Source organism: Scyliorhinus canicula, chromosome 25 (assembly GCF_902713615.1).
Source record: "Scyliorhinus canicula chromosome 25, sScyCan1.1, whole genome shotgun sequence".
NCBI classification, from domain to species: Eukaryota; Metazoa; Chordata; class Chondrichthyes; order Carcharhiniformes; family Scyliorhinidae; genus Scyliorhinus; species Scyliorhinus canicula.
This window is the reverse complement of record NC_052170.1, coordinates 577322-604103: the sequence shown is the minus strand read 5'-3', so window position 1 is coordinate 604103 and position 26782 is coordinate 577322. Positions and strand designations below refer to the sequence as shown.

Sequence of the window (26782 nt, the reverse complement as noted above, 5' to 3'; positions counted from 1 at the left end):
CCTTTGTGATTCCTCAACTCTACCCGCACAGACTCTATGCCTCCCGATCCTATATCGCTTCTTGCTATTTATTTAATTTCATTCCTTACTAACTGAGCAGCCCTGCACCATCTGCCCATATTTTTTTTCTGCCTGTCCTTTCGATAGGACATATCCTTGCATATTTAGGTCCCATGATGAAATTTAAATTCAAAGACTTGAAGACTGGTGTTTTAGTGTTAACAGTCATAAAATGAGGGGAACAGACAATAATAGACTTCTTCCAGAGGTTAAGGAGCCTCGGACAAAGGGATATAAGATTAAATGTAAGAGATGGAAGGCAGAGGGTAGGAGAAACTTCAAGTCCAGAGTGAGTGGTTGAAACGAGACCATGCAATAGGTGGATAAAGGATCACAGAACAGGAAGAGAGCAGAAAGCTCTGATTAGAGTTGCTGCTTGTGGAGCATAATTACCAACAAAAGACTGTCTGAACCAAGCGATCAGTTTTGATTAGATTTAGATATGAATTTCAAAGAAATGTTAATTGGCCATTCTGCAGTTTGATGTCATCTCTTTTGAGTCAGTTAGCTTTTCAAGGAGCCTCAGCAAAAAAAAAAAAAAGGTTTTGGTCGAACTGTCGGGCACCAGTGTGTCTGGACTGAGCTTTGTGAAACCAAACTAAAGTACAGATACATTGGACCTAGCTTCTGCAACCAGGAGCATCTGATCTGATCTAAACACAACCATTTCTTTTTTCATGCAACTTCAAGCTCATAGTTACAGGAAGGAGATTGAATTGTGTTGGCTGGGCTTATCAAATTAATAAAACCCAGTGCTGAGATTCAAAGTAACACATGTATCTTTCTTAACAGCCACAGCAGCACAACATGGGATTTAGTGGTGGTATGGGGATGGGAGTGCTCCCGACAGGTCCTCCTGCAGGTCCTCCTGTTCAGAGAGGTAGAGGGCGAGGGCGTGGCAGAGCTGGCAGAGGTGGCTTCAACGCATCCAACAATTCTGGCTACTTGTCTTCTGGTAAGGACTTTTGATTTACCCTTTTCTGTTCATTAAGTTGGTGTGTACATTGCATCTTGTGCTGCCAAACATTCTGTGATAAACCCTGAGACTATGTCACATTGCATCGTAGTGTGCATGGATATGTACCCCAGCTAACATTGTTTGTCTCCACATGCCTTTTTGAATGTGCCCTATTGATATAATGAACTCTTCCTACAGCAAGCAACTTGTGGTATTCTTTAGATGGCAGTTCCATGCCAACTAGAGAACAAAAATGTTATTTTGGGCGAGTTTGGCGGAGCATTTCCTGCCGACTTTTTGAGTGAGATCCAGAACAGTATTCAGCCACACTTTGTCGATTTTTTTGTGCCTTGGGGAGTTTCTCCCCTGTCTAATCCACACTTACAAAGATTTTCAGCAGTGTAACTGAACTTGCCAGCGAGACTGGCTCCTCGGAGATTAGGGTGCCATTTTGAAAGGCAACCCTGATCTGTAAGTGAGCTATTAAGGGTCCCTCACGTTGAAGCGTTTTTCAGAGGCTAAGTATTAAACTGGGTTAGCTCATACAAAGACTCGTAGAGACAGCAACTCCTCTGTAAAGACGATTTTATTCTCCAAACTTGTTCAATGTACGAGGGAGTGTGATTCGGGGCAGTTTCCAAATCTCTCTAACTGTACATTGTTTGTGTGTTCATTATTATTCATTTGCAAAAATGACTTCCACTCCCCTCAGTTGCACATAATCCAATCATTAGCTACAGGTTACCTACATTGACCTGTAAAATTAACTCTTGTGCATCTTGGTATTCCATGGCCAGCTGGTGTTTGTCAAGCCCCTCTTGTCCATCGTCCTTGATGCCTTACACAAACAACTCACCTTCCTACTGTTTCTGACTTGTGCCATTGTCTAATTAGCCCGGGCTGTTTGGAGCTGAGGATAAGGAATATTCTTGCTGAGCTGACCAGCCTGCATTCTGTATGTGTCTGTCCTTCCTAGGAATGTAGTTCAGTCTAGTTAGTTTATGTCCCATCATGCTCAGTGCGCCAGTCACTATTCTCGGTGACACCCAGAGGTGTTGTGTCTCTTACTCAGGTTTATGTTTGTTTGCTATCGATCCTGTTGTTCTTGTTTAGTGAGCAATCCAAGTATAAAGGTGTATGCTGAGTTATGTACTACTGTGTCTTACTCACTTTACCCCCCCACCCCCCCTTCACCCCACAGCCCTATCCATGGGCAATCTCCCCGCCCCCCTCACCCTCCGCAGACATGGGCATTCCCATCCCCCCCTCCCAATGTGAGGTTGCCATTTTCTGCCCCCCACCCCCATTCGCCTCTCATGGGCATGGCCCCCGTCCAACCTCGACCCTTGCCATTGCAACGTTGGTACTAACCTGTCCCCAACCACTGGTGAGGGGGGGCTCCAATGGTCTTTGAGACCCCTGAGTGGCTGTTATGACCTGTTTCCACTTGTGGAGACCAGTACTAATCAACGGCTGGTTGAGGCCTCATGGTTGCGGCCGGTGACTCCTGGGCGCCAGGCGAATGGAGTGTCAAGATGCCTGGACATATTTAAATGAGCCTAATTGCTTGTTTAAATATGGCCGTGATCCAGATCGCACTGACCATCGCGAGTCGGATAACTCAAGCCAGGTTTCAGGCCCAGCGCAAAGCCTGATTTGGGCTCCTTCCGCGATTCACCCGTTGCGTCAGGCTCCATGCTGGGTGTGGCGGTAGAATCACACTAGGTTTCCTACTCCAAGTGAAATGTTTATAAAAATGATAATGTTGGCCTCTGATCTGGATTTTTAAATAACTTTCAGTTCTGACTGGGCAGCATGGTGACACAGTGGTTATCACGCCGCCGAGGTCCCAGGTTCGATCCTCGCTCTGGGTCACTTTCCGTGTAGAGTTTGTACATTCTCCCTCTGCTTGTGTGGGTTTCATCCCCACCATAAGACCATAAGATATAGGAGCAGAATTAGGCCACTTGGCCCATCGCGTCTGCTCCACTATTCAATCATGGCTGATATTTTCTCATTCCCATTCTCCTGCCTTCTCCCCATAACCCCTAATCTCCTTATTAATCAAAAACATATCTATCTCTGCCTTAAAGACACTCGATGATTTGGCCTCCACAGCCTTCTGCGGCAGAGTTCCACAGATTCACCACCCTCTGGGTGAAGAAATTCCTCCTCATCTCTGTTTTAAAGGATCGACACTTTAATCTGAGATTGTGCTCTTTGGTTCTAGTTTTTCCTACAAGTGGAAACATCCTCTCCACGTCCACTCTATCCAGGCCTCGCAGTATCTTGTACGTTTCAATAAGATTCCCCCCCTCATCCTTCTCAACGCCAACGAGTACAATCCCTGAGTCCTCAAACGTTCCTCATACAACAAGTTCTTCATTCCGTGAACCTCCTCTGGACCCTTTCCAAGGCCAGCACATCCATCCTTAGACATGGGGCCCAAAACTGCTCACAATACTCTAAATGGGGTCTGACAAGAGCCTTATACAGCCTCAAAAGTACATCCCTGGTCTAGTATTCAACTAAAAGATGTACAGGGTAGGTGGATTGGCCAAGCTAAATTGCCCCTTAATTAGAAAAATTGAATTGGGTACTCTTTATTTTTTTAAACTTTCAGTTCTGATGGTCTGACCGTTGAATGTAGTCTGTTAGAATGAAGGAGTCATAGAACATAGAACAGTACAGCACAGAACAGGCCCTTCGGCCCTCGATGTTGTGCCGAGCCATGATCACCCTACTCAAACCCACGTATCCACCCTATCCCCGTAACCCAACAACCCCCCCATAACCTTACTTTTTAGGACACTACGGGCAATTTAGCATGGCCAATCCACCTAACCCGCACATCTTTGGACTGTGGGAGGAAACCGGAGCACCCGGAGGAAACCCACGCACACACGGGGAGGACGTGCAGACTCCACACAGACAATGACCCAGCCGGGAATCGAACCTGGGACCCTGGAGCTGTGAAGCATTTATGCTAACCACCATGCTACCGTGCTGCCCTGATGTGGAGGTGCCGTCGTTGGACTGGGGTGAGCACAGTAAGAAGTCTTACAACACCAGGTTGAAGTCCCAACAGGTTTGTTTCAAATCACTAGCTTTCGGAGCACTGCTCCTTCCTCAGGTGAATGAAGAGGTAGGTTCCAGAAACATTTATATAGACAAAGTCAAAGATGCAAGACGATACTTTGAATGCGAGCATTTGCAGGTAATTAAGTCTTTACAGATCCAGAGAGCGGGTAATCTCGGGTTAATGAGTTGTGACTTGTCTCAAGCCAGGACAGTTGGTAGGATTTTGCAGATGGTGGGGGGTGAATGTAATGTGACCTGAATCCAAGGTCCCTGTTGAGGCCGTACTCATGTGTGCAGAACTTGTAACCGATTCTGCGTTGTCACGCGTCCCGAAGGCCGCCTTGGAGAACGCTTACCCGAAGATCAGAGGCTGAATGCCCTTGACTGCTGAAGTGTTCCCCGATTGGAAGGGAACATTCTTGTCTGGCAATTGTTGCGCGATGTCCATTCATTCGTTGTCGCTGCGTCTGCATGGTCTCGCCATGTCTCGCTTCGGGACATCCTTTCCTGCAGCATATGAGGTAGATAACATTGGCCGAGTCGCAGGAGTATGTACCATGTACCTGGTGGGTGGTGTTCTCGCGTGTAATGGTGATTTGGCACGTCTTGCAGAGATTGCCTGCAAATCCTCGCATTCAAAGTATCATCTTGCATCTTTGTCTATAATATATGTTTCTGGAACCTACCTCTTTCACCTGAGGAAGGAGCTGCTCTCCGAAAACTAGTGATTTGAAACAAACCTGTTGGACTTTAACCTGGTGTTGTGAGACGTCTTAGAATAAAGGAGTGTTGAGGCTCTAGTTTCCGCTGCCCTGATTGATGTGTGTGTAATTGGGGGACTCGCTAATATATATGCGAACAACACCATCTGCAAGTCTCCCTCCAAGCCACACAACATCCTGACTTTAAACTATATTGCCGGTCCTACTCTGTTGTTGGATCTCAAAGGGAAAGGCTGTTCAAATGCCTTGGGACCAAAGTTACCAAATGATCTCTGGAGTACTGTGACTACCAGTCACACACAGGGTGGGAGCTGTCACCTCTGACAAGTGGTATTTTTCCCCCCTTCCTAGGGACTGGCTATGGTGGAGGAAACTATGGATATGGTGGTGGTGGTGGTGGTGGCAGTGGAGGTGGAGGAGGGGCTGGTGCCAACTATGGTTATGGATCCTCTAATTCCTCTGGTGGATACGGTAAGATTGAATTGTAAATACATATTACTGACTTGTAAGATTATGTACTGCATGTTATTCTTGAGCAAGATACTAGAAATTCTTTAGGGGTTTGTGTGTAAAGAGGAGGATAGTGAAACTGAATAAAATGCGTGTACCTAGTCCCTAAAAAACAATTGACAATCAGCTTAAATCTGTAACCTGGCAACACACTAACTCTAAATTAACTTGATGCAACAAAAAGTGATCAAAGATTTATAAAGTTATGTGCATTGAGTGACTCTGTTCTTTCTTTTAAAAAGGGCAAATATGAGTGATAACTTTGAATTTCTGTTATCCCGTTGAAATAATTACTGGCCTTGATTATATTTGCTTAGAGGGGCTGGTAAGTAGTTCTATAGATTGCAAAATCAAATTAGCTTGCTGATCTGTAGAGTAATCAGAGATGCGCAAGATACGCTGGCACAATGGTTAGCACTGCTGCATCACAGTGCCAGGGACCCAGGTGCTTTGGTTTCCTCCCACAGTCCAAAGCTGTGCAGGTTAGGTGGATTGGCCATGATAAATTGCCCCTAGTGTCCAAAAGGTTAGGTGGGTTTACTGGGTTACAGGGATAGGGTGGGAGGCGTGGGCCTAGGTAGGGTGCTCTTTCAAAGGGACAGTGCAGACTCGATGGGCTGAATGGCCTTCTGCACTGTAGTGATTCTATGATTCTTACTATTGATTGGGGACTTTAATTTCTCAAAATATTAAATGGGATAATGTTAGAAGTGGGGGGGGGGGGTTCTTCATGTGTTCAGAACAATTTCCTTGGCCATTTATGTTCTTGATTTAACTAAGCAGAGAGTGTTACTAGATCTGGTGCTGGGGAATAATGTAGACCAAGTGTATGTGGGGCAACACTTGGGAAGTGTGACCATTATGGCAATATGCTTGTATTAGTATCGGAAAAGAGCAAGAAAGAATCTAAAGTAGAGCTTCTAACCTGGAAGAAGGCTTGCCAGGATAAAATGGAATCAAATGTTGAGGTAACACTATAACGGAACAATGAGTGATCTTCAAGGAAGAGATACTTCAGGTAGAGATTATATATATCCCATCAAGAGGGAATGTCAGGGAGCTGAAGCTTGTTGGATGTCAGATGGAGAATATGAAGAAACAAAAAGGTGTATGTATGATGCATGTCGTGGGAACTTTTTGAGCACATAGGGTAAGTGAAGAGGAGATTATATCGGACGAAAGCTCCTGGAGAAGTTTGAATTAATTAAGGAAAGCAGCGTGGATTTGTAAAATACCGATAGTGCTTGATCAATCGAATTGAATCGTTTTAGTAACAGAAGATTGATGAAGGTAAAATAATGGATGTCTTATACGTAGATTTTAAGAAATTGACAGTCCCGCATAAAAGACTGGTTAACAAAATTGAGACTCGTGGGATAAGAGTCTCAGATCGGACAAAAGTCGGCTTAAGGACATCAACGGCAAAATGATCAATTGTTTCTCAGACTGAAAAAAAAATGAAAATCGCTGATTGTCACGAGTAGGCTTCAATGAAGTTACTGTGAAAAGCCCCTAGTCGCCACATTCCGGCGCCTGTACGGGGAGGCTGGTACGGGAATCGAACCGTGCTGGCCTGCTTGGTCTGCTTTAAAAGCCAGCGATTTAGCCCAGTGAGCTAAGGTGGTTACAGTGATGTTCCCGGGGATCACTGCTTTTTGATGTAAATAGCTTGGAATGCAAAGTTCTTTCAAAATTTTCTAAAATCCCAAACTTGGATGTGTGACGAACAGTGAGGATGATGGATGTGTGAAGAGCAGTGAGGATGATGGATGTGTGAAGAGCAGTGAGGATGATGGATGTGTGAAGAGCAGTGAGGATGATGGATGACGAGCAGTGAGGATGATGGATGTGTGACGAACAGTGAGGATGATGGATGTGTGACGAACAGTGAGGATGATGGATGTGTGAAGAGCAGTGAGGATGATGGATGTGTGACGAGCAGTGAGGATGATGGATGTGTGAAGAGCAGTGAGGATGATGGATGTGTGAAGAGCAGTGAGGATGATGGATGTGTGACGAGCAGTGAGGATGATGGATGTGTGAAGAGCAGTGAGGATGATGGATGTATGAAGAGCAGTGAGGATGATGGATGTGTGAAGAGCAGTGAGGATGGATGTGTGAAGAGCAGTGAGGATGATGGATGTGTGACGAGCAGTGAGGATGATGGATGTGTGAAGAGCAGTGAGGATGATGGATGACGAGCAGTGAGGATGATGGATGTGTGACGAACAGTGAGGATGATGGATGTGTGAAGAGCAGTGAGGATGATGGATGACGAGCAGTGAGGATGATGGATGTGTGACGAACAGTGAGGATGATGGATGTGTGAAGAGCAGTGAGGATGATGGATGTGTGAAGAGCAGTGAGGATGATGGATGTGTGACGAGCAGTGAGGATGATGGATGTGTGAAGAGCAGTGAGGATGATGGATGTATGAAGAGCAGTGAGGATGATGGATGTGTGAAGAGCAGTGAGGATGGATGTGTGACGAGCAGTGAGGATGATGGATGTGTGAAGAGCAGTGAGGATGGATGTGTGAAGAGCAGTGAGGATGGATGTGTGAAGAGCAGTGAGGATGATGGATGTGTGAAGAGCAGTGAGGATGATGGATGTGTGAAGAGCAGTGAGGATGATGGATGTGTGACGAGCAGTGAGGATGATGGATGTGTGAAGAGCAGTGAGGATGATGGATGTGTGACGAGCAGTGAGGATGATGGATGTGTGAAGAGCAGTGAGGATGATGGATGTGTGAAGAGCAGTGAGGATGATGGATGTGTGACGAGCAGTGAGGATGATGGATGTGTGAAGAGCAGTGAGGATGATGGATGTATGAAGAGCAGTGAGGATGATGGATGTGTGAAGAGCAGTGAGGATGGATGTGTGAAGAGCAGTGAGGATGATGGATGTGTGACGAGCAGTGAGGATGATGGATGTGTGAAGAGCAGTGAGGATGATGGATGACGAGCAGTGAGGATGATGGATGTGTGACGAACAGTGAGGATGATGGATGTGTGAAGAGCAGTGAGGATGATGGATGACGAGCAGTGAGGATGATGGATGTGTGACGAACAGTGAGGATGATGGATGTGTGAAGAGCAGTGAGGATGATGGATGTGTGAAGAGCAGTGAGGATGATGGATGTGTGACGAGCAGTGAGGATGATGGATGTGTGAAGAGCAGTGAGGATGATGGATGTATGAAGAGCAGTGAGGATGATGGATGTGTGAAGAGCAGTGAGGATGGATGTGTGACGAGCAGTGAGGATGATGGATGTGTGAAGAGCAGTGAGGATGGATGTGTGAAGAGCAGTGAGGATGGATGTGTGAAGAGCAGTGAGGATGATGGATGTGTGAAGAGCAGTGAGGATGATGGATGTGTGAAGAGCAGTGAGGATGATGGATGTGTGACGAGCAGTGAGGATGATGGATGTGTGAAGAGCAGTGAGGATGATGGATGTGTGACGAGCAGTGAGGATGATGGATGTGTGAAGAGCAGTGAGGATGATGGATGTATGAAGAGCAGTGAGGATGGATGTGTGACGAGCAGTGAGGATGGATGTGTGAAGAGCAGTGAGGATGATGGATGTGTGAAGAGCAGTGAGGATGATGGATGACGAGCAGTGAGGATGATGGATGTGTGAAGAGCAGTGAGGATGATGGATGTGTGACGAACAGTGAGGATGATGGATGTGTGACGAACAGTGAGGATGATGGATGTGTGACGAGCAGTGAGGATGGATGTGTGAAGAGCAGTGAGGATGGATGTGTGAAGAGCAGTGAGGATGATGGATGTGTGAAGAGCAGTGAGGATGATGTATGTGTGACGAGCAGTGAGGATGGATGTGTGAAGAGCAGTGAGGATGATGGATGACGAGCAGTGAGGATGATGGATGTGTGAAGAGCATTGAGGATGATGGATGTGTGAAGAGCAGTGAGGATGATGTATGTGTGACGAACAGTGAGGATGATGGATGTGTGAAGAGCAGTGAGGATGATGGATGTGTGAAGAGCAGTGAGGATGATGGATGTGTGACGAGCAGTGAGGATGGATGTGTGAAGAGCAGTGAGGATGATGGATGTGTGAAGAGCAGTGAGGATGATGTATGTGTGACGAACAGTGAGGATGATGGATGTGTGAAGAGCAGTGAGGATGATGGATGTGTGAAGAGCAGTGAGGATGATGGATGTGTGAAGAGCAGTGAGGATGATGGATGTGTGAAGAGCAGTGAGGATGATGGATGTGTGAAGAGCAGTGAGGATGATGGATGTGTGAAGAGCAGTGAGGATGGATGGATGTGTGAAGAGCAGTGAGGATGATGGATGTGTGAAGAGCAGTGAGGATGATGGATGTGTGAAGAGCAGTGAGGATGGATGGATGTGTGAAGAGCAGTGAGGATGATGGATGTGTGAAGAGCAGTGAGGATGATGGATGTGTGAAGAGCAGTGAGGATGATGGATGTGTGACGAGCAGTGAGGATGATGGATGTGTGAAGAGCAGTGAGGATGATGGATGTGTGAAGAGCAGTGAGGATGGATGTGTGACGAGCAGTGAGGATGGATGTGTGACGAGCAGTGAGGATGATGGATGTGTGAAGAGCAGTGAGGATGGATGTGTGAAGAGCAGTGAGGATGATGGATGTGTGAAGAGCAGTGAGGATGATGGATGTGTGAAGAGCAGTGAGGATGATGGATGTGTGAAGAGCAGTGAGGATGATGGATGTGTGAAGAGCAGTGAGGATGATGGATGTGTGAAGAGCAGTGAGGATGATGGATGTGTGAAGAGCAGTGAGGATGATGGATGTGTGACGAGCAGTGAGGATGATGGATGTGTGAAGAGCAGTGAGGATGATGGATGTGTGAAGAGCAGTGAGGATGATGGATGTGTGAAGAGCAGTGAGGATGATGGATGTGTGAAGAGCAGTGAGGATGATGGATGTGTGAAGAGCAGTGAGGATGATGGATGTGTGACGAGCAGTGAGGATGATGGATGTGTGAAGAGCAGTGAGGATGATGGATGTGTGAAGAGCAGTGAGGATGGATGTGTGAAGAGCAGTGAGGATGGATGTGTGAAGAGCAGTGAGGATGGATGTGTGAAGAGCAGTGAGGATGGATGTGTGACGAGCAGTGAGGATGGATGTGTGAAGAGCAGTGAGGATGATGGATGTGTGAAGAGCAGTGAGGATGGATGTGTGAAGAGCAGTGAGGATGATGGATGTATGAAGAGCAGTGAGGATGATGGATGTGTGAAGAGCAGTGAGGATGGATGTGTGAAGAGCAGTGAGGATGATGGATGTGTGAAGAGCAGTGAGGATGATGGATGTGTGACGAGCAGTGAGGATGGATGTGTGACGAGCAGTGAGGATGATGGATGTGTGACGAGCAGTGAGGATGATGGATGTGACGAGCAGTGAGGATGGATGTGTGACGAACAGTGAGGATGATGGATGTGTGACGAGCAGTGAGGATGATGGATGTGACGAGCAGTGAGGATGGATGTGTGAAGAGCAGTGAGGATGGATGTGTGAAGAGCAGTGAGGATGGATGTGTGAAGAGCAGTGAGGATGATGGATGTGTGAAGAGCAGTGAGGATGATGGATGTGTGAAGAGCAGTGAGGATGATGGATGTGTGAAGAGCAGTGAGGATGATGGATGTGTGAAGAGCAGTGAGGATGATGGATGTGTGAAGAGCAGTGAGGAGGATGGATGTGTGAAGAGCAGTGAGGATGGATGTGTGACGAACAGTGAGGATGATGGATGTGAGAAGAGCAGTGAGGATGATGGATGTGTGAAGAGCAGTGAGGATGATGGATGTGTGACGAGCAGTGAGGATGATGGATGTATGAAGAGCAGTGAGGATGATGGATGTGTGAAGAGCAGTGAGGATGATGGATGTGTGAAGAGCAGTGAGGATGATGGATGTGTGACGAACAGTGAGGATGATGGATGTGTGACGAGCAGTGAGGATGATGGATGTGTGAAGAGCAGTGAGGATGATGGATGTGTGAAGAGCAGTGAGGATGATGGATGTGTGAAGAGCAGTGAGGATGGATGTGTGAAGAGCAGTGAGGATGGATGTGTGACGAGCAGTGAGGATGATGGATGTGTGAAGAGCAGTGAGGATGGATGTGTGACGAGCAGTGAGGATGATGGATGTATGAAGAGCAGTGAGGATGATGGATGTGTGAAGAGCAGTGAGGATGGATGTGTGACGAGCAGTGAGGATGGATGGATGTGTGAAGAGCAGTGAGGATGATGGATGTGTGAAGAGCAGTGAGGATGATGGATGTGTGAAGAGCAGTGAGGATGATGGATGTGTGACGAGCAGTGAGGATGGATGTGTGACGAGCAGTGAGGATGATGGATGTGTGAAGAGCAGTGAGGATGATGGATGTGTGAAGAGCAGTGAGGATGATGGATGTGTGAAGAGCAGTGAGGATGATGGATGTGTGAAGAGCAGTGAGGATGGATGTGTGAAGAGCAGTGAGGATGATGGATGTGTGAAGAGCAGTGAGGATGGATGTGTGAAGAGCAGTGAGGATGATGGATGTGTGAAGAGCAGTGAGGATGATGGATGTGTGAAGAGCAGTGAGGATGGATGTGTGACGAGCAGTGAGGATGATGGATGTGTGAAGAGCAGTGAGGATGATGGATGTGTGAAGAGCAGTGAGGATGGATGTGTGACGAGCAGTGAGGATGATGGATGTGTGAAGAGCAGTGAGGATGATGGATGTGTGAAGAGCAGTGAGGATGATGGATGTGTGAAGAGCAGTGAGGATGATGGATGTGTGAAGAGCAGTGAGGATGATGGATGTGTTGTGTGAAGAGCAGTGAGGATGATGGATGTGTGAAGAGCAGTGAGGATGATGGATGTGTGAAGAGCAGTGAGGATGGATGTGTGAAGAGCAGTGAGGATGGATGTGTGAAGAGCAGTGAGGATGGATGGATGTGTGAAGAGCAGTGAGGATGGATGTGTGAAGAGCAGTGAGGATGATGGATGTGTGAAGAGCAGTGAGGATGGATGGATGTGTGAAGAGCAGTGAGGATGGATGTGTGACGAGCAGTGAGGATGATGTATGTGTGAAGAGCAGTGAGGATGATGGATGTGTGAAGAGCAGTGAGGATGATGGATGTGTGAAGAGCAGTGAGGATGATGGATGTGTGACGAGCAGTGAGGATGGATGTGTGACGAGCAGTGAGGATGGATGTGTGACGAGCAGTGAGGATGATGGATGTGTGACGAGCAGTGAGGATGATGGATGTGTGACGAGCAGTGAGGATGGATGTGTGACGAGCAGTGAGGATGATGGATGTGTGAAGAGCAGTGAGGATGATGGATGTGTGAAGAGCAGTGAGGATGATGGATGTGTGAAGAGCAGTGAAGATGATGGATGTGTGAAGAGCAGTGAGGATGATGGATGTGTGAAGAGCAGTGAGGATGATGGATGTGTGAAGAGCAGTGAGGATGATGGATGTGTGACGAGCAGTGAGGATGATGGATGTGTGACGAGCAGTGAGGATGGATGTGTGACGAGCAGTGAGGATGGATGTGTGAAGAGCAGTGAGGATGGATGTGTGACGAGCAGTGAGGATGATGGATGTGTGACGAGCAGTGAGGATGTTGCAATACCTATATACAGAACATGGGCTAGAACAGTGGACAAATAAATGGCAAATGGAATATCGTACAGACAAGTCTGATGCATTTTGGAAGAAGGGATAGGAAGAGGCAATATAAACTTTCCCCCTCCCCCATGCATACTCCAAGAACTGTGGCATTGTGTGCATAGAACTTTGAAGGTAGCAAGGCATATTGAGAGAATAATTAGCAAAGCTTTTGGGCTTTGTGAATTGAGGCATTGGACACAAAAGCAGGAAAGTTATGCTGAACCTTTAGTTGTGGCCTAACCAGAGTTTTATATAGGTATTGCATCCAGTTCTGGTCGCTATACTTCAGGAAGGATGTGGGGGTCTTTGAGAGAATGCAGAGGAAATTGAGTAGCTTGTACCAGGCAGGAAGGAATTTAGCTGCAAAGTTAATTTGGAGAAGCTGGGTTTGTTCTTGAGCGTCCGGTGTGGATGAGGTGGACAAAGTCAAGCTGCTTCTGTTGGCTGATGGTTTATGGACTGGGGGGCGGGGGGGATGTGACAAATGTTTTTATACAGCGAATGGTCCCCATCAGGAACTTGCTGTCTAAGGGAGTGATGGAAATGAAGACGATCAATGATTTCAAATGGAAATTGGGTGGGTACTTGAAGGAAATAAATGTGCAGAGCTGTATTACTTTGAGCTGGGGACTGGGACTGATTGGATTGTTGTTCAGAGAGCTGGTGTGGACTCAATGGCCTCCTCCTCCAAATTCCCCATCTCCAAAGACAGCCATGTAAAGCTTCAATTCTCTTTGGCCCTCTAACTGAATGACGCATACTTTCCTCAGCACTGACCTTTTTTGCAGCAGAGGCTGATGCTCTGAGGAGCTGTTGACAGGTGCTATTAAGTTTCAACCGTTTTCTTGTTAGCTCTCATGCCCATATGGGGGTAAATGCCATTATTGTCTCTTTGGGCCAGCAGCCTGTATATATGTTGTTAAATGCTGGTTGTCCTCTGTGGTTAGTGTCAATCTTAATGTTGGGGAGAGGAGTGATAATGAAATTGAACCCAGGAGAAAAATCTGGAACATAACTAAGCACAGGCTGGTCAATGGTTTCATTCTGTATCGATGATGTGAATTTACCGATCAATAGATATTAATGCCTGAGGACTCTTCTGTGTAATTTTTAGAACTGCAGTTTAAACGTGCTGCCTATTACTGAATTATAGTTGGCACATTTTATATTTCTCTGCTTTGTAAGCCACACGAAGCAAAACCTATTTGTCAACAAACCAAAATCTGCACACAAAGAAGCAGCTTGCCTGAGAAAAAACCGCGTGCACGAGGTGACAGGAGCAGAGAAATCTAAAAAAAAAAATTGGCATTCTACCTTTTTACCAAGCCCGCCTAATTTTTTTCTCTGCTCTGTCTCCCAGCTGCAGGTGACTTTTTCAAAGACAGCTTCCAAGATTTTCCCTCTGGCTAGAGGGTGAAAATTGATACAAAATCCTGCCCCTCCCATTTTGGTCTATAATTCATTTGAACTGTTGACGCCCAAAGTCTGCAGACACACGCTGGACTGTGCTGCTTCATCTGGACTCTGATATTTTGTGCCCACTCAAATGGCAAATACCCACTGGTTTTTTGACTCGGAATTCTGACGTCCATCAGAGAAGCGTCTTTTGTCTGCAGCATTGTCACCTTTATACTGACGGAGTTTGGGGAGGAGGCTTCTACAAGACCACAGCAACTGAAAAGCAATAAATCTGTGTTAAAATCAATGGAGAAGCAAAAGGATTTCACTGTCCAAAGACGCAATTCGGATTCCTCATATAGAGTTTCCCAGAATAACCAATCAGGCCAGTTCTACATCTGCATCCTAACACTGTAAAGAGGCAGGATTTGGGGCCTGATCTCTTTTAAAAAGTCAAATTGTTTAAACCTGGGTTAAAGTGCTCAACATGTTGCATCAAAGTGTTTTAATGATGCAACTGTGGTTTCACATGGTGTGTATAATGCAGTTGATACTAGTGGGAAGAGGCATATCATTTATGGGAGGTGGAGATGAGTGCTTTGATTCTGACCAGTTAATAAGATGCTTAAATGCTTCTAAATCTACATGTTAAAAATGAATACTCGTGAGATCACACCCCACGCTCTCCCAGAATTATCTGTTAGTGTTATATTCTGTTTCGGTGTTGGATTAGTTTGGCATCGAGTTTAGGTTCTAAAAACAATAGAGGACTGGAAGCAAATCTCCAGTGGCATTTGCCGCTTCCTTGTCACTGCCAGGACCTCCATACGATTCATACTCTTCCCATCAACCTCTTTCCACCCTGTATTTAAGCTATGCCCATGAATCTATTGGTTTGAACATAAATATAAATATAGAGTGGTTTATCTGTTCAGACATGGAAGGGATTGAGTATCGTTCCTGATCTGAAATTAGGACAGCATTTCTCGGAGTGGAAAAGGACTATTGAGAGAGTGGTTTTATAAATAAACCCCTTCCACCTAAATTACACTCATCCTCAATCCCTTCTCTATCCAGAAGTTTCCTTCAATATTGAAGCCATTTGCTGTTGTTTTGGTGGTTTTCAAGGAGCTGTATTTACTGGGGATGCACCTGACCACCGGTCAGGTTTTAGTTGTCCTATTGTTTGAGCCTTCACTGGTCCACATTATGCTTGAATAAATTAATTCCGTTCACAGTTTCTTCTTACTGAGCCAGGTGAATGTATATGGCTCTGGACGTTATACACTGTTTGGCACTCTGGGCTGGGGTGTTCATACGTTGCTAGGTTTTCATATATGAAAATATAACTGCAGCAACTGTTGAGATGATTTTCTGAAGGCTATTTGAGATTCACAGTCATTTCCCAACAATAGTCAGCACCCTCACGGTAGACTGCTTCTTTGTGGTTCACTGCTAGCCACATTCGTTGCAGTAAATGGCACTGGATCTCATATAGGCTGCACCAACATGAATTTATTGTAATGAGTGGAATATTCTTCCAAAGTTAGTGTTTGAAATTGGCCATGGCATTATGGGGGCAGAATACAACATGTGGTGTGACAACATTGCAGGGATTTCTGGCTTTGATCTTGCTGGGCTTGATTTTAATGTGATTTTATACCAATAAGGGTTTCCTTTTTTAAGTAATATAGAACTTACAGTAATGTACTGGCCCTACCCCATCAAAGAAAATACAGGTTTCAGGTAAAGCAGTAGGGTTGCACTTATTCATGGGATTTTATGTATGACCTATTTTATTGTGCCTCCCTGTCAGTTAACATTTTAATGCTGTGTTTTGTGTTGTAACTTTTTTTTCTACAAGAGAACAAATGTATAGCATCCTGAGCAGAACTGATGTCAGATTTGTTTTATTCAAGTTCAATAAAAGTTTCTAAGGAATAAAATCCAGCTGTGAGTGAAAATGGCTTCAATCAGGAATGGGATGGCACTGTGATGGTGGCAATTTATTCTGCTTCAGTTATTTGCGTAACTATATTATGTTGACAATTACCACTTTGGGATTTTGAACAAAGTGCAATAGGTACTGAATTATTATACCTTGATTGCTCTCTTTAAGCAAATCGGATTTGTCCATTACATCCAATGCAGAAGGTGGTTTTTCGGACCTCATCCCTTAGAAAAAAACATTGAAACGTGCAAGCTGAAATACTTCACATCATAACTTTTAAAATAAACAGATGTAACAAGATAAACATGGACAGTGACCCGGGGCCGGGATGGAACCCAGGACTTTGGTGCCGTCAGGCACTGCACCACGATGCGGCCCTGTAAAGGCATTCAGTTAGTTTCAGCATCCCTGCTGATATTCTCAACCAGTCAGTGCCTCAGTCAAACTGCTCATCTGGCAATTTCTTGTGGATGAGTGAGCTCCAGTTCAACATTGGGGAGACTGAATCTATTGTCATTAGCTCCCTGCCATTAACTCGGAGATTGTTAAACCGATCATCTCAATGTGGAGCTTGCAAATTGCAGTCTCATTTCTGAAACTCAATACATCACTTTTTTAAATTAAACCATTGACTGTCCGGTACTTAAATCCTAGTTCAATATACCTCAAATATCCAGGTTTTTTTCTTACTCTATAATTAGTACTTTTCTGTCTATGTGGCATTGTACTGAAATCCTAGTAGACTTTGTGTGCCTCACCTGTGAGTGTTGTTACAGGCACAGGTTCCAGATTACCGTTTATCAGACTAAACTAATCTGAATAAATCATGGTGTGTGTAATCCTTTTGAAGAGTGGCCTCTTAGAGTATGTTGTCTTTAAACTTTTCATGTTGTCATTTAAACTGTACCACAAATCAGAGAAAACATCATTTTCACTGTCCCTCAATGCTATTGATGTGTGAATCTGGTGTAAGTTGCAAGCTATTTAATACAAAAATTGGTAGGGTGGTAAAAGTGAGGAGGATAACCCTTGATTACAGGAGGATATAGACAGGCTGGTTAGACGGGCTGATCAGTGGTAAATGGATTTCAATCCGGTTCAGTGTGAGGTGATGCACTTGGCCAGGACAAACAAGGCATGGGGAATACATGATAAATGGCAGGATCCGGGGAAGCACTGAGGATCAGAGGGACCTTGGTGTTCATGTACATCAGTCCCTTAAGGTAGCAGAGCAGGTGGATACAGTGGTTAAGAAGGCATGTGGTATACTTGCCTTCATTAGCAGAGGCATAGGGTTGAATGGCAGGGAGGTTATGCTGGATCTGTAGAAAACATTGGTTAGACCACAGCTAGAGTATTGTGTGCGGTTCTGGAATCCACGTTACAGGAGGGATGTGATAGCACTGGAAAGGGTGCAGAGGGGATTTACCAGGATGTTGCCTGTGCTGGAGAGTGTTAGTTATGAAGACAGATTGGAGACTGGGGTTGTTTTCCTTGGAGCAGAGGAGACTGATCTTGATTGAGATGTATAAAATTAAGAGGGGCATAGGTAGAGTCGACAGGAAGAAACTTTTCCCCTTGGTGGAGGGGTCAGTGACTGGGGGGCACAGATTTACGGTAAGGGGCAGGAGGTTTAGAGGGGATGTGAGGGAAAACATTTTTACTCGGAGGGTGGTGGGATTCTGGAACTCGCTGCCCGAAAGGGTGGTGGAGGCAGAGACCCGTATAACATTTAAAAAGTATTTAGATGTGCACTTGCAATCCCAAGGCAGACAAGGGGGCAGCAGGGTAGCATGGTGGTTAGCATAAATGCTTCACAGCTCCAGGGTCCCAGGTTCGATTCCCGGCTGGGTCACTGTCTGTGTGGAGTCTGCACGTCCTCCCCCTGTGTACGTGGGTTTCCTCCGGGTGCTCCGGTTTCCTCCCACAGTCCAAAGATGTGCGGGTTAGGTGCATTGGCCATGCTAAATTGCCCGTAGTGTCCTAATAAAAATGTACGGTTAAAGGGGGGGGATTGTTGGGTTATGGGTATAGTGTGGATACGTGGGTTTGAGTAGGGTGATCATGGCTCGGCACAACATTGAGGGCCGAAGGGCCTGTTCTGTGCTGTACTGTTCTATGTTCTAAGGCTATGGGCTAAGTGCTGGAAAATGGGATTAGAATCTGTAGGTGGTTGTTTTTGACCGGAGCAGACACGATGGGCTGAAGGACCTTTTCTGTGCTGTAGACTTCTGTAACTCTGAGCATTGAAGCTGATCCTCACCCTGATCCAAAATACAAATCAGCAATAATCCAATGTAAAGAAAACTGAATCTTGCTCCATTACCATAACCGGTTTCCAGTGTTCACCACTGGCTCGTCTCCTTCCCTTAGTCCAACAGTACAGAGCACACGTGGCTACTGCCTGAAATTGCCAGCACCGCACACTGCTCTTTTGGACTGTCAATCAGTGTGATGGCAGACGGGCATGAGGCAATGCAGTAATAGCATTCACCTGAATTTGGAGATCTATTGAGATGAATTGAGTTCTTGTACTGACGATCTAATCCAAGTGAGCTTTAGTTTGGATAAAGTGACTGGACATTGCTGAATGTTTTGTTCTTCTACAGGTAACTACTACAACAGTGCTGGCTACTCTAGTTCAGGTGCTTCAGGGGGATACTCGTACAGTCAGAATGATGGTTACACTCCACCACCACCAAAGAAGCCTATCAAGCCACAACCGCCCCAACAGAAACCATCGTATGTTGGGGGTGGAGGAGGTGGGGGTGGCAATGTTGGTAGCTATCCACCTCAGCAGCCTTCATACAACCAGAGCCAATACAGTGGCTACAGCCAACCCCCAATTCCAGCCCCAGCAAAACAGAAACCCTACAGCAACCAAAACTATTCCTATTCCGGCTCTGCTTACAGTAGTTCTTACTCTGGACAGAATGCTGGCACAAATGTGGAATATGAACGTAAAGGTGGTATGTATGTAAAATTTATCCTTTTTCTGTAGCTTTGGATATCTGGTGAATTAGCATTTGTAAAGAGATTTCCATGGAGGGTTTATTAGGTAGCAGAAACTTCCTTTTGGGAAGAAGAGCTGAGGAGCCTACGGTATACGGGCAAAATTGCCTCATTCTGCTGTTATTCCCAAAATCCACAAATGATGTACAAAATGAGGAAATGACTCTGCCAGGCTTGGTGTTTATAACCTGGGAGTGTGTGTGAATGAAGGATTGCGTAAGAAATCAACATCCTATGGAAGATCAGATTTGGGTTCTTAGTGGTGACTATTAATTTCAAATCAAGTGAGGATGTAGAGAGTAGGATCCTGAAAGTTCTCCATAGGGTGGAAACCGGGAGAATATTTCCTCTTGTGGGGAGACTAGAGCTATGGGCCACAGTTTACAAATGAGGTCTCCCTTTTAAGACTGAGATGAGGAAGATTTTTCCTGAAGATGGTTAATGTGGAATTCTCTTCCCCAGAGAGCACTGGAGACGGGGCCAAATTGGGTAGATTTCTGTTGGCCGAGAGTAAGGTAGAATCAAAACAGCAATCAGACCAGCCATAATCTTATTAAATGGCAGAGCAGACTCGAGGGGCCAAATGGCCTAACTCCTGAGTTATATGTTTCGGGGGATATAGATCTAGGAATGGCTATCAACATGTTAAGAATGACTTGGAAGTTGAACTGTTCTTTTGGCGTTGCATATTGACATGGTACGGGTTGCATATTGACATGGTACGGCTTCCGAGAAAATGTGGACATTTTTGTGGTGACCAACTGTGAAAGCAGTTTTGTAATGCCTTTTGTAGGATACAGTAGTTCATCGTATGGCGCTGGCGGGGGTAGTTCCTATTCTTCTAACACATCGGGAGGTTATGGTGGAGGAGGCGGAGGTGCTGGTGGATCGTATTCTGGTAAGCTCTGAAAATGTCTTGAATTGATCTCGCTAATTGGCTACAGACTGAATTCTTGTCTCATCTGTCAATTTAATTGGCTACACGTCAAGGCTTTTATTGTGGCATCTTTTTTTCCTACAAAATCAGCCAGGCAGATAGTCATATAATCATGCGGCACAGAGAAGGCCCTTGTTTGTCCTGCCCGGGTGCATCACCTCACACTTAACTGCATTAAATTCCATTTGCCACTGATCAGCCTGTTTATATCCTGTAATTGACAGCTATCCTCACTATTTACCGCCCCACCAATTTTTGTATCATCCACAATACTGATCAACCCTCTTACATTCATCTCTAAATCATTTATATAAACCACAAACAGCAAGGGTCCCAACACTGATCCCTATGGGACCTCACTGGACACAGGCTTCCAGTCAGAAAAACACCCCTCGACCATTATCTGCCACTCAGTCAATTCTGGATCCAATTCCCCAGATTTTCTTGGATCTCATGGGCTCATACTTTCACTGTCAGTCTCCCATGTAGCACCTGATCAAAAGCTTGCTTGAAGTCCCAGTAGACTACGACAAATTCATTTCCCTCATCTACTCACTTGGTCACCTTCGAAACATTAATTCAGGTTGGTCAGACATAGAACATAGAACAGTACAGCACAGAACAGGCCCTTCGGCCCTCGATGTTGTGCCGAGCAATGATCACCCTACTCAAGTCAACGTATCCACCCTATACCCGTAACCCAACAGCCCCCCCCCCCCCCCCCCCCTCCCAATTAGATGTCAAAAGGAAAGCGGCTATTAGGGGAGCAACTACAATGTTTATTTACAAATCTCTCTGGAAAGAAAATACAGCTCAAACCATGGGCTGGAATCTCCGATTCTGTGCTGACGGTGGTGTTTTACGACTGAAAAAATGGCCACCAATCCTCCGTCTGGTGGAGGGCTAGCAGGCATGCAGCGTAGAGCACCCGGCTGTAGCTGCGGAGAATTGCCGGGCCCACACACAGCAGTGGCTGCACCGTGTAAAATGGTGCCAACTGCTCGCGGACCTGGCCTGCCAAACAGTTTCTCTCCTCTTTCTCCCCCCCCCCCCCCCCCCGCCCGACCAGCTTGCTAGACCTGGATCACTCTCCAACAGTGCCCCCAGCCCCTGATAAAGCCCCACCTGCCTGTGGATCGGCTCTCCCCCCGAGTGTAGCGGCCCTGGACTCTGTCTGCAGCCGCCATGCCGACTTCCTGAAAGAAAATAGCTTTAGTGACCCCCGCCGTCAGGACCGTGGCCTGTCGGGGGTGGAACATCGGGGGGGGCCTCAGGTAAAGTCCTGAGGCCGCCCATACGGCGTGTGGCGTACTCCCAAGAGTGCGCTGTTTTGGAGGGGGCGGAGCATCGCAAAAGCAAAGTTGCCCCCAATTCCACTGCCAACGTGGATTCTCCGGCTGATTGCCCCACATGTGTTTAAGATGACCGTTGAAGAATTGGGTACTGCAGGAGAGCAGTTTTGGGAATGTTAAGAATCACCAGTTTCCTGCCTCCCTGCTTTCTGTCTCACGCTGTCTCCTTGCTGCATGAAAACCCGTCTTGGATGACAGTCCTACATCATTCCTATTCTTTAATTTGGGATTTTGCCAGCATGTGGGTGTCACTGGTAGGCCAGCATTTGTTGCCCATCCCTAATTGCCCTTGAAGGTGGTGGTGAGCCTGCCGCCTTGCAGTCTGTGGTGTAGGTACACCCACTGTGCTGTTAGGGAGGGTGTTCCAGGATTTTGACCCAGCGACAGTGAAGGAACAGTGATATATTTCTCAGTCCGGATGGTGAGCTTGATGGTCATCGGCAGGATTGCAACACTGGGGAAATTGGATAGATCCAGTAGCTAAAATTTAGACTTGGTGCAATCTGTCTGACCCATTCACTCCCTCCACCACTGATGCATGTGTGTACCTGTCTTTTCTTTTTTAATAAACATTTTATTGAGGTATTTTTTGGTATTATAACAACACAAACAATGTACATGAAACTATAAACATAGTGCAGAAGCCGTCTCCCTCCCTTACAGGTCCCACCTTTTATTAACCCCCTACTCTAAGCTAAACTAACCCCCCCCCGCTGATTAATTTTCTGCTGCTGATTAATTTTCTGCTGCTGATTAATTTTCCGCAAAGAAGTTGGCAAACGGCTGCCACCTCTGGACGAACCCTAACAGTGACCCTCTCAAGGCGAACTTGATTTTCTCCAAACAGAGAAAGCTAGCCATGTCCGATAGCCAGGTCTCTGACTTCGGGGGCTTTGAGTCCCTCCAAGCTAATAGTATCCGTCTTTGGGCTACCAGGGAGGCAAAGGCCAGAAAGTCTGCCTCTTTCTCCTCCTGGATTCCTGGGACTTCCGACACTCCAAACATCACCACCTCTGGACTCAGCGCCACCCTTATTTTTAACACCGTGGACATGACATCTGCAAACCCCTGTCAAAATCCCTTAAGTTTTGGACATGGTTCGCTGGTCCTCCTGCACACTTTGCACAGTATTCCACCCCAAAGAATCTGCTCATCCGGGCCACTGTCATGTGAGCCCGGTGAACAATCTAAAATTGTATCAGGCTGAGCCTGGCACATGTTGCGGACGTGTTGACTCTTCTCAACGCGTCCGCCCATAGACCATCCTCTGTCTCCTCCCAGCTCCTCCTCCCACTTGCACTTCAGCGCCTCGGTCTGCGTCCCCTCTGACCCCATAAGTTCCTTGTAAATGTCCGAGATGCTCCCTTCTACCCACCCACCCTCTGGTAACTACCCTGTCCTGAATCCCCCTTAGCAGTAGGAGCGGGAAGGTTGAAACCTGTCCACATAGAAAGTCCCGCACCTTCAGGTACTTGAATTTGTTTCCCCCTTGCCAACCCAAACTTCTCCTCCAGAGCCCTCATACTCGGAAAGCTCCCCTCTATAAACATATCCCCCATCCTTTCAATCCCTGTTCTCCGCCATATCCGGAACCCCCCATCCATATATCCCAGGGCAAACCGGTGATTATTACAGATTGGGGACCAGACCGATGCTCCCTCTGTTCCCACATGTCTCCTCCATTGCCCCCAGACTCTCAGGGCCGCCACCATCACCATGGGGCTGGTAGAGTACCGGGGTGGCGGGAACGGCAGAGGCACCGTTATCAACACCCCCAAACTGGTGCCCTTACATGAAGCCGCCTCCGTACGCTCCCATGCCGACCCCTCCCTCACCCACTTCCTGATCATGGCTATATTCGCTGCCCAGTAATAGTTGCTAAAATTTGGCAGCGCCAGCCCGCCCTCTCCCCGACTCCACTCAAACATTACCTTCCTTACCTGCAAGGTCTTTCCCTCCCAACCAAAGCCAGAGATCACTTGTTGACCCGTTTAAAAAAAGGACCGCGGAATAAAGATGAGGAGACATTGAAACACGAACAGAAATCTTGGGCGGACCGTCATCTTCACCGTCTGCACCCTCCCAGCTGATGACAATGGGAGCGCGTCCCATCTCAGGAAATCGTACTTCATTTGGTCTACTGGCGGGGCTAGATTTAATTTATTCAGCCGGTCCCATTCCCGCGCCACTTGAATGCCTAGGTACCTAAAGCTTCCCCCTACTAATCTAAACGGCAGCTCCGCCAATCACCTCTCCTGTCCCCTCGCCTGGACCGCAAACATCTCACTTTTGCACATATTTAGCTTATGCCCTGAAAAACGACCAAATTCCCCATGAATCCTCATCCCCTCTAATGGGTCTGATACATAGAGAAGCAAGTTGCCTGCATTAGAGCGAGACTCTGTGCCCCCCCAGACCAGCCCAGCCCCCTGAAGTTCTCTGAGCAATTGCCAACGGCTCTATAGCTCACGCGAACAACAGTAGGGAGAGGAGACATCCCTGTCTCGTCCCCTGGTGCAGTCTAAAATAGTCCGATGTTCTATTCATCCGTACACTTGCCACAGGAGCCTGATACAGCAATTTGACCAGTCAAAGTTCCACCGAAATCTGAACTGTCCCAGTACCTCCCACAGGTAATCCCATTCTACCCGATCAAAAGCCTTTTCTGCATCCATTGCAATCACTACCTCCACCCACACTACCTTCCAGGGGCATTGTGATCACATTTAACAACCCTCTTAAATTGGCCACCAACTGCCTACCTTTAACAAACCCCGTCTGGTCTTCCTCAATAACGTCCGGAACACTATCCTCAATCCTGGAGGACAAAATTTTGGCCAGCAGCTTGGCGTCCACATTCAACGGGGATATCGGCCTGTAGGACCCACACAGCTCCGGGTTCTTGTCCCGCTTCAGAATCAGCAAAATCGTGGCCTGTGACATTGTCGGGGGTCCGCACCCCTCTTTCCCCTGCCTCATTGAACATCCTTATCAACACCGGCCCCAATATCCCAGAGACCTTTTTATAAAATTCCACTGGGTACCCATCTGGCCCCGGGGCTTTACCCGCCTTCTTGGCCTTCAGACCCTCCACTATCTCTTCCAACCCGATCGGGGCCCCCAGCCCCTCTACCAGCTCCCCGTCCATCTTTGGGAAATTCAGCCCCCACCCAAGAAGTGCCTCATCCCCTCCGGCCCCGCAGGGGGTTCCGACCCATACAGCCTACTGTAGAAATCACTAAACGCCGTATTCACCCCTTGCTGAATCTCCAACCAGGTTCCCATCTCCGTCATTTACTTTCCCTATCGCCCTGGCTGCCTCCCTCTTTCTAAGCTGCTGTGCAAGCATTCTGCTGGCCTTCTCTCCATGTTCATAGATTGCCCCACCTCACCTTTCTCAGCTGTTCCACCACCCTGTGTGTACCTGTCTAACTGTGTATTTTTCACAGGATACCCGTCCCAGAGTGGCTACAACAACGCACCATCGTCTGGGGGATATGGACCCAGTCAGTCACCCTATTCAAGCCCAGGTGGGGGCTATGGCCGAGGAGACCACAGCATGAATACCTACCAGTACAGATAAACAGGATCTGTTACAGAAGACCTCACATCCCCTTTTTTTTTTCTAACTGCTGTATCTATTTTTCTTAAATACTGCGGACAAATTTTAACAAAAAATCTTGTGTGACCACTTTCCACGAGCACTGCGTACTTTTAAGGTCGAGTTCAATGGCATTCCTGTAGTAAGTAGTGCTGTGGTGTGTGAGATGCTTCATTGTGACATTCAAGATCCAGGCTTGGAATTCCAACACCACTCACTAAGAGGCACAGGTTGCCTTCCAGCCAGAATAATCTGTTGCTGGCTTTTGATATGACCGAGAGCCTAGTTCAGATCATTCTGCAGTCATAATTGTATAAAATGTTAAGTTATTGCGCTCGTGATGCCATGGTAGTGAAGGGAGCCCTCCATAGTAATGTCCTCAACAACTGACCAAATAAAGAGCCCTGCATTAGGTAAGGTGGTGGCTGTACTGACAAGATCACAACTTGGTTTGTAATGGTTTTTGTTCCTTGCCTTTCCCATTCATTTGATCATTTTGGTGCTAGTGCTCTTTGTACTGCATCTGAACGTTTTGGTCGCTTTTTTTTAAAACTAGACGGGGAGATTGGATCCTTGCTTTTGGCACCTTTAATGGTTCCTTAAAACCACCACGTTGTGATGTCATTTTTTTGCCTGGTAGTTGTGAATGCTTTAAACTTCCGCTATCTGTAATGTATAATCTCAAAATGATTTTCTTGGCGAGTTGTTTAGAAGTGAAGCTTTGTGTTCTGAAATGTATTTCTGCTTTTCCCAGTTTAGTTTTATATAATTGTGTGAATTATTTTAAGATACCATGTTTTGTACTTTTTTTCTGTATTAGTTGAACAGTATTGCGGTTGATCTTCCTCTCCAAAGTGGTTGAATAAAATGTTTATAAAGTAAACTAAATGTCATGCCATTATTTGTTGGATTGTCTTGAGCATGATGGTGCATAAACAGTGCTTTTGTGCAAGGAAGACCAGAATGGAATAACAGATCTTGTATTCAGCATAGAGGCAGCATTGGTACGGCTGCATTTACTGCTCAACCCAACAGCTTAGAAATAGCTTACAAATTGTGAAAGTTATCCACGTTCGAATGATGTGAGCAGGAGGTGGTGTTCTTATGACTGGGTGTATATGGTCCAACTTCTGTTTATGCTGGAATGAAATGGATTGTATTCCAACATTGGTTTGTTCACACAGCATCCTGTGCCCAAACGGTGTGGTGCTATTATGTGAACCCAAGTTTGTTCTAAAATGCAGGGCATGTCCTTTCTCTTTTTTGAAAACTTTACCAACAAAACTTGCCCTCATAAGAAGTTTAGATGGCTGCCCAATTCGAATTGATGTAATTCACCAATGATTTGTTTTTAACTCTTTCAGACCGTAAAATAAATTTAGAGTACCCAATTATTTTTTCCAATTGAGGGGTAATTTAGCGAGGCCGATTGTCAGGATACAGCAGGACAAAGGTTGGAAAATTGGGCAGAGAAATGGCAAATGAAATGCAAATCGCTTATTGTCACGAGTAGGCTTCAAATGAAGTTAGTGAAAC

General features: G+C 46.3%; 1 protein-coding gene across 6 annotated transcripts in view; it reads left to right on the top strand.

The window, feature by feature from the left end:
• LOC119957148 (interleukin enhancer-binding factor 3-like) overlaps positions 1 to 26129 on the top strand; it is a 72558-nt gene extending 46429 nt beyond the window's left edge. For 4 of the 6 annotated variants that reach the window (XM_038784917.1, XM_038784916.1, XM_038784915.1 and 1 more), the window contains 5 exons: positions 853 to 1015; positions 5173 to 5292; positions 18954 to 19313; positions 20150 to 20254; positions 25095 to 26129. In XM_038784917.1, coding sequence (XP_038640845.1) covers positions 853 to 1015; positions 5173 to 5292; positions 18954 to 19313; positions 20150 to 20254; positions 25095 to 25228 — 882 coding nt within the window. In that variant the 3' untranslated portion in view covers positions 25229 to 26129. Of the gene's footprint in view, positions 1 to 852; positions 1016 to 5172; positions 5293 to 14355; positions 16344 to 18953; positions 19314 to 20149; positions 20255 to 25094 lie in introns of those variants that run through there. The other 2 variants (XM_038784920.1, XM_038784918.1) reach the window with 2 other exon arrangements.
• The last annotated feature ends 653 nt before the right edge of the window (positions 26130 to 26782 follow it).